This window comes from Gavialis gangeticus, unplaced genomic scaffold, assembly GCF_001723915.1.
Source record: "Gavialis gangeticus isolate Ggan-Ray unplaced genomic scaffold, GavGan_comp1, whole genome shotgun sequence".
Lineage (NCBI taxonomy): Eukaryota > Metazoa > Chordata > Crocodylia > Gavialidae > Gavialis > Gavialis gangeticus.
The window spans coordinates 84606309-84614217 of record NW_017729034.1 but is presented as its reverse complement, the minus strand read 5'-3'; the positions used below and the strand labels follow the sequence as shown (position 1 = coordinate 84614217).

Sequence of the window (7909 nt, the reverse complement as noted above, 5' to 3'; positions counted from 1 at the left end):
CTTGTTCCCCATGCTACGGGCATTAGTGTAGAGGCATTAACAGGTAGTAACCAAAAATATACAGTGAAAATGAACATTTTACCAAAGTAATAGAGCTGTTTAAATAATGTAAGCTGCTTAAATGATGTTAGATTCACAGTTGGGTCCACAACTATTTTTAATTTCCTACTGTTGTTCTAATAAATAATATAAATATTAAAACATTCCTTAAGAGAAGATAATTTTGCTAGTGTTGTTGCTAAAGTATTAGACATTCAGTTCTCTTTTAAGAAAGCAAGTTTGGACTTTACTCTGTATTTTGTTACTGTCATACTATCGTTAGACATTTAAATAGAATTGTTTTGATTTAGTGTGGATAGCTCATAAAATAAGTAATCAAATGATTTGTTTCTAACAGTCATTTATAGTATGCTTTTACTCCCAGTGAAGTCAATGACAAAGCTCCTTTTTATATCAGTGGATGTAAGATTGGGCCATATACAAATTACCTTGGTTTACCACTGTTTTTTAGTTGTCTGGTATCCATGGAGACCTATTTTATCTGAAAAAGTAAAACTTCATCCTGTAGAAAGGAAAGCATAGTTTCTTTCTGCCTCCATTTGTTTAAGTCCTTTTATATGCATTTTTTCCAGATGCCAAAGAAGTCCTTTATTCTTGATGTCTATAATTTTGCAAAATGGGTTTAATTTATCTGGGAGCAAGATGATGGCTGAGAGGGAGTAGATTCTGTTTGTTTGTGTACGTGGTATTAAGGCAGGAATGGTGCATAACATACATATTATTTAGGTACTGTTCCTACCCTATTAGATTTATGAAATAAAAGAAATATACATTGTTTTGACAAACCCTTCTTTTCAAATAAAGATATTACTGAAGAAAATTAAAAAAAATGTGTGGATTAATGTGCCTGCACTTGCTTTTATATTACTGTTATTTAGCCAATTTCTATCATCTACCATCAAAAAAGGATTTCGTCTTGCATCCACCCTCCCTTCAGTCGTTGAGTGTGATGAAAATGTAAATGACACTTACCTGGATGTGAATCAAATTATGAAACCCTTGATTATGGAAGAGGCTTCTCAGGTAAAAAAAATAACTTTTTTTTTAGCTTGATCCAATTTTATGCTGGAAAGGTTAGTGGAAGATGAACCATCAAATAATCCCTGGAGGTGTAGATTTTTTAAAACTTTGTTACTAAGATGGTTCTTTCTGCATTTAAATTAATTCATACCAGCACTTTCATTCAAACTTTCTGTTTTTCATAGTTTATACCATATTTACTTGAATCCAAGACCAGGGTTTTTCTCCTTATTTAACATAGGAAAAAGTGTGCTCATCTTAGATTTGAGTACAAGGCAAGGTGCAAGCATCTGCAGCTCCCCAGGGTTAGAGTCACAGTTGGAGTCACAGCTGCTGCCTGCTCCCCACAGCCTCTGCCCTCCTCACCTGCCTCCTACCCATCCCCACCCCCCACACACACTGCAGCTTATCCTCTGCCAGCGCCGAAGCTGGCAGCACCACTGCCACCATTTGCTTGGCTGTAGAGCCCCTGATCTCAAGCATGTTCTGGTCTTTGTGATCCTGAAAAATGGGGGGGAAATCTTTGAAAGCCACCCTGCAATACATGCTGGGTGAGCAGCCATAGGTGGTACACCTCTTCACAGAAACACCTTGTGTGTTGACTGTGTTCACTGTAGCAGCATCATTCCCAGTGAAGAAGCAGGTTGCAGCAAAGATAGCCTCACCCATGCCAGGGGGAAACGACCCCAACCCCAGGATACAGTGCCTTCATGGGATGATGTCAGTGGCCCTAGTGGGGAGGTGCATCTCCCAACGTTGAGTCCCCGCCCTATCCTGAGGCCTCAAGCCCCCTGGCCCAAATGGATGCTGACTCAGTCTGAGATGAGGAGAATGAAAGACTCTGGTGACCTTAAGGTGTCTCACAGCCCCCCTTTCAAGGAGGAATAATCACCCCTTAATGAGGGATAGTTCTCGCTTGCAGGAGATGCCTCCTCTGGGGATGCATTCAGGGAATATCATTCCCTTGAAGGGTTAGGTTCCTTGATGAGACCAAGGGTACCTAGAAGGTCAAGAACCAAATAACTGAATACTTCCCTGACTATGAATGTTTCCTAGTCTTGGCTCATAGTATGACAAAGAAAGTGTTAGCTAAAGAGGCAGCAGAACTGTGCATTTTAGATTTTAAAAAGGTAAGATGATGCACTGGAAAGGAAAAAGCAGTTTGCTAGTGGAAAACAATTCCCTTGACTGCAAATGGAAACTTTTTGGTCTATCCTAGATGACCTACAGCCCTTCCATTCTTCTCCATCTTTCTTCTCTGCCTTTCGTGTCACCTTCTCAAACCTCTCACAATGCTGATCTTTACTCTTGGCTCACTCAACATACATGGATACAGGAACTCCCAGAAAGTGAGCATCTCTGAATTCCAGAACCAGAGATGGTTAGACTTCACCTTCTTGCAAGAGATGCATATTGCCACACCACATGGAGAAGAGCTTAGCTACAGCATGAGCTCCATCATGGGTGTTGCCATCCTCTTCTCACAAAAATTGTGGCTGGTTTCAGTAGTTGCCCAGGAAGTCATCTCTCATTGCCTGCTAGTGGTCTGAATCATTTTGGAGCAGTGCCTCCTCATCCTGTTTAATACCTATGTACCCAAGAAAGCGGGGAAGAAGGTATGTTTTTTCAGGATTCTGGCTGACCCCATAGAGATTGTAACCAATGACAACAACATCCTCATTGTATGAGGTGATTTTGCCTTTAGGAAAGTTTAGACTGGAATGAACTGGAGCCCCATTAAACAGTGCCACAGTGAACTCCACCCTCCACACAACAGATGCAGACCACCATTCTGTAAGACAGCATACCTTCATGAAGACAAACTGCAGTTCACATCAGCATACCTGCTGACCTGCATGTCAGCATACACTGCACATCAGCATACACTGCAGCATACCTACATGAAGATGAGTTGCAGTATTCACAGATGAGCTGTGAATACCTGCATGAAGACGAGCTGCAGTGCACTCTCTATGGCATGCCTAGATTGGCTGTATATCACTAAACACCACCTGCCTCTGCTTCACTGAAGCCATGTTGTTCCATCAGGACTCTCAGACCACAGGTCAGGTCTGGTGTGAACTGGACTTTCCTGACTTGACTCACACCAAGCACTCTCCAGGATGCCTACTTTTGCAACAGCTTCATTTATCTCTGGCAGACTTGAGTGGCCTCAAGAAGTGACTTCCTCTTCTGGAAGCAGTGATAGGAAATGGGAAAAGCACAAATCAAGATTTTCTGCAAATAATATACATAGCAGATGATCCAGGATTGCTCCCACAGTGTGCAGGAACTCGAAGTAGACCTTACAGAGATTGGGGCTACCCTGAAGGATGCCAATAATGACCAGAGGCTGTATGAGAACCTCAAGCTCCAGAAAAAGTGCTTGACAGAAATGGTAGAAGGAACAGGCCAGGGCTCATGAACTGAAGCTCTTTTCTAAGAACCCACAGTGGCTGATTCCTTGGCCCAGTTCTTTTTCAAATTAGAGAAGAGTATGCAAAACAGAAGATTGTCAGCCACCTTAAAACCATGTGAGCCAAGTGCTCATGGGTCCTGCCAAGATCCAAGAGCATACTGTTAGCTCTACAAGGAGCTGTGTGCAACTGAGCCTGCCTTCCCAGAGACCATTCAGCACCTGCACAAGGGCCTCCCTAAGCTTTCCACATCTGAGGTGGATGAGCTCAAACAAGAGCTTGTTAGCACATTATGGCCACTGAGGGTCCCATCATGGGGGAGGGACCAAACCTTGACAAATTGCCTATGAATTCTTGAATTCTAACTTTTTCTAACCCTCCTCAGCCCAGACCTCCTCCACAACTTCCAGGTGAGCCTTGAAGATGGGACCCCTCCTGTCAGCTGCTAACGAGTAGTTCTCACACAATTACTTTATTTGTATATAATCAGTACTACTTTTAAAATTAATGTGATAAAGAGTCTTTAAGGAAAGAGTCTTTTAAAGAAACAGTTGCTGAAAATGAAACCATACAACAGGGTGCAAACTAAAGGAGGTACTACACAGTCTGAGGAGCTTGAGGATCTAATTCTAGATTTGTGTAATGGTCAGATTTCCATTATTTTCAATGTAGCAGGTAAGAATAGTATTATGCACTTTTATGGTTAGTCAGATATTCTGGCAGTTAAGCCCAGAGCCATTCTGAGCAGGTAATAATAGAATTTGACCCCCAGTGAGCTTCAAAACAGTCAAAATTCATGACAGTCATTTGCCATCCAGCATACATATAATTGTATATTACATAGTAGTTCTCTTTCAGTATCTTGCATTAGGCCTTACACAGACATAGCCTAATCCCAACATGATTCTTGCCTGGTATAGGGGAGAATAAAAATAGAATGAACTTTGCACACAAACAAATCAAGACAAGACGCAGTGTGATTAAAATACAGAAAAGCGTTAACTGGAAAGGCATTACTGTGGAATTTAGTCACACACGCTGCTGAGTTAGGAGAAGGAAAGAGCAATAAACTCTTTACTACCTGAGCTCCATTGCAAAGCTATTACAGCTATGACCTAATTATTTTTGTCATCTGTGTCTAGGACAAGTGGAAAATATAAATAGGACAAGAAAGTTCTCCCTTTGTAAAATTTAGAATAGATGTTTACCTGCAGGATCATAAAACATATTTGGAAAGAACAAAGATTGAACTGAAGATACTACTGAGCTTTTTTACAAGCAAAGGAAACCTCTTTTTATTTTAAGACATGCTATTATCTTTGTCAAATTCCAATCTCAAATAAGCAGTCTTTAATGAATTTGAAATAAAAAATTGTAGGATTGAAAATCATTAATATGATTCTGGTATGGAACTTCTAATATCCTTTTTAAGGAGTATTATCATTATTATATATTATTATTATATAGCATTACTCTGTAGTATTATTTATCATTACAAACCAGAGGTGCCCAACATCAGGCCCATGGAGCCTTGGAGTCTGGCCCACAGGGCTCCCGATGGATGGGAAGTTTGGTGGTGGAGGAGCAGTGACCATACTGCCAGCTCTTCCTGCTGCCAATATTCCAAGCCTCGTGGGGTGGGTTGGATCTGGACCACGACCCTCCTCCAGCACCTCTAGATTGAATCCAGGCCATGCCCCCTCCCTTCTGGACTGCCAGGTTGGGGCCAGGCTGCACCTTCTTTTTCCCACAGGGGCAGGCCATGCTCCCTTCTTCCCACAGGCTTGGGCCATGCACCCTTTCGTCCACCCAGCCAGGATGGGGCTGGGCCATGACCCTTCCTTCCATGGATTCAGGTGATAATCCATCCCCCTGTGTGACTTGTTCGGGGCTGGGCCATGCCCCCTCTCTTTGCCCAGAGAGTTGGGCCATACACCCTTCCCTCTGCCTGGCCAGGTTGGGGCTGGGTCATGCCCCCTTCCTCTCACAAAGCCAGGCCATGTCACCTCCCCCTGTGGGGCTGGATTAGCCCTTTCCCTCTATGGGGCCAGGTTGGGTCAGGGCTAGGTTGGTCCTGGCCCAAGCCCCCTTCCAGTGTGTAGCTGGATCAGGGCTGGGTTGTTCTCTAGGGCAGCCAGATTGGGCCCCACAGGATCTGGATACAGAGGTATCAGGCACTGCCCATCCAGCCTGCCAGTCAAAATGGTTGAGCTGCACTGATGGAGCTGCACTCTGTAGTGCATCTGTCAATATAAGGTTTTTGCCATAAAGTTCTCCATATTTATGATGGAAGGAAAACCTTAAGACTGTGTTGTTACTTACTGGGTGCCTCTACATGTGCAGTCATGGCACATGAATAAACTGGAGTTTATTGCTCTGGAGTTAATTGCTCCTGGGCATACCTTTTGAATATGTGCCCAGGAGCAATTAATTTTGTAGTTTATTCAGGCACAGTATATGGAGCCCAGGTGGAGTAACCCTGGCTGGCAGGAGGCTTGGTGGGGGTGCGGGGAGTGGTCAGCTTGCCAGCCCAGAGCTGCTCCCCTGGCTCAACATGTTGTGAAGGGGCTGGATGAGGCATGAGGGAGCTTCAGCACAGGGTTAACTGGCAGGTAGCCTCTGCGTTGACTGACCCTTGTGTCCCAGCCAGTCAGGTAGCATCTACGTGTGTGCTGCTGCAGATTTTTTACTCTGAAGCAGGATAGTACTTGTAAATAGTACTTATAGGTACTATCCTACTGTAGAGTAAATTTAGTTTACTCCAGCCAATTAAGGGAGCGTGTATAGACACTGAGCTGTTTACTGCACAGCTAATTAGTCAACTGTATAGTAAATATCTCATGTAAATGCCCCTACTGTGTACTTGTATGTGTTTTATGTAAAAATATTTCTCTAGTACTTCATGACCAGCTTTACATTTCTTTTTATTAAGTAAAACTCACATGAAAGACTTTAACCAGGCAGAAATGTGAAGTTGTAAGTATCATTCTAATGCATATTGCGATTGTGTGTATCATTACTGGTTATATCTCTGTATCTGTGCAAATATATAGTTAGCTAAGGGATGATTGACATCCATGTGCAGAAGCATAAACATTGCTTAAATATTAATTTTCTCCAGCGGTTCATGGGTGTAGAAACTATTCTATCTGTAGAATTGTTCTGCTACAAAAGGGGATGGAAGCAAGGAGAGTCAAGGGCAGGTAAGACACAAGACAGACATTGATAAAAATGGAATCATAGGAGGCAGACATGAGAGTGTGAGTTAGTTGGAGGGCAATCTGAATCAGAGATGAAGTATAAGATATCACAGGCAACTATTTGACCTGTGCTGGCTTGAACCTTGCTTTTGGTGCAATTTAAAAGTCAACCGAGTCTCATACTGTTTAATAATCATAGTATGCAAATAGAGATAGGAAAATGCTTATGTGCACACACTTGTATGCATGCATCTACACACTTATGCTGACTGCTACAAATATTAACATGCAACTTGCTGAAGAATACTCCCTATTTCACACATTAAATGTGTTTTGTAGCAGAACTCACTTTCAGAAGCACAGGGGTTCAGCTGGTTATACTTCCTTATGGAAACTTCTTTGTTTTAAAACTTGAAATAGCTAAGAAAAAAGTTTCATTATTTTTAAAAAAGTCCAATTTTGAGAAAAATGCCAGATAAGTATAATGCTGTAAGTGATATCTTGCTCTACCTTATTGACTAAATTATTGTCAGTCGGTGTCTACAGTGTCTGGATATGCATTTTACCATTCAAGGGATATTTGTGCTTAAAACCTTTAAAACATAAACTTGTCAAATCCGAGGCATATGATCTTTATAATTTAAGATGTGTGTGATGTTTAGCCATCAAGTTGCTGAAATTACTGCACAAGATCCTCTACTAGTATAAATTTACATTGCTGCACTGAAGGGAATGAAACTATGTCGGTTTATACCAGTTTATGATCTGGCTCAATATAATTATGGTAATGGCCTACTGTAAAGACAGTAGATATTAGTGGCAACTAGAAGCTATGCTTGGCTGAGTGGAACATGCTACAGTCAGAGTATCATATTCCAAACGGTTACACATGGGCAATCTTGGAACAATACAAATGTAGCAAATCTGTTCCAACTTTAAAACTGCTTCATCCACATGTAACAATTAGAGTATAACAGCTGTGGCTTTTTTAAAATGCCTCCAAATGTAAATATATCCTTTCAGTTAAGAAGCAAAGAAAATATTTATGACATGAGATGAAAATTTGGCCTCCTCAGTGTTTTAATATGTGTATTTAAGGCAAAATCTGTGTAACTGGGGTCTGCAAAGAGGTCTGATCCAGCCCATGGAGGTCCAGTCTAGCACAAGGGATCAGCCTTACCAGCCTGGGACAGACATTACCTATAAACTGGC

The 7909-nt window shown here is 41.9% G+C and overlaps 1 protein-coding gene across 1 annotated transcript in view; it reads left to right on the top strand.

Annotated features, from left to right (window-relative positions):
* The window catches only part of ADGB (androglobin), a 360063-nt gene that overhangs the window by 137452 nt on the left and 214702 nt on the right, over positions 1 to 7909 (top strand). Inside the window, exon 13 of the mRNA XM_019527460.1 lies at positions 939 to 1083. Within this exon, the coding sequence (XP_019383005.1) occupies positions 939 to 1083 (145 nt within the window). The remainder of the gene's footprint in view (positions 1 to 938; positions 1084 to 7909) is intronic.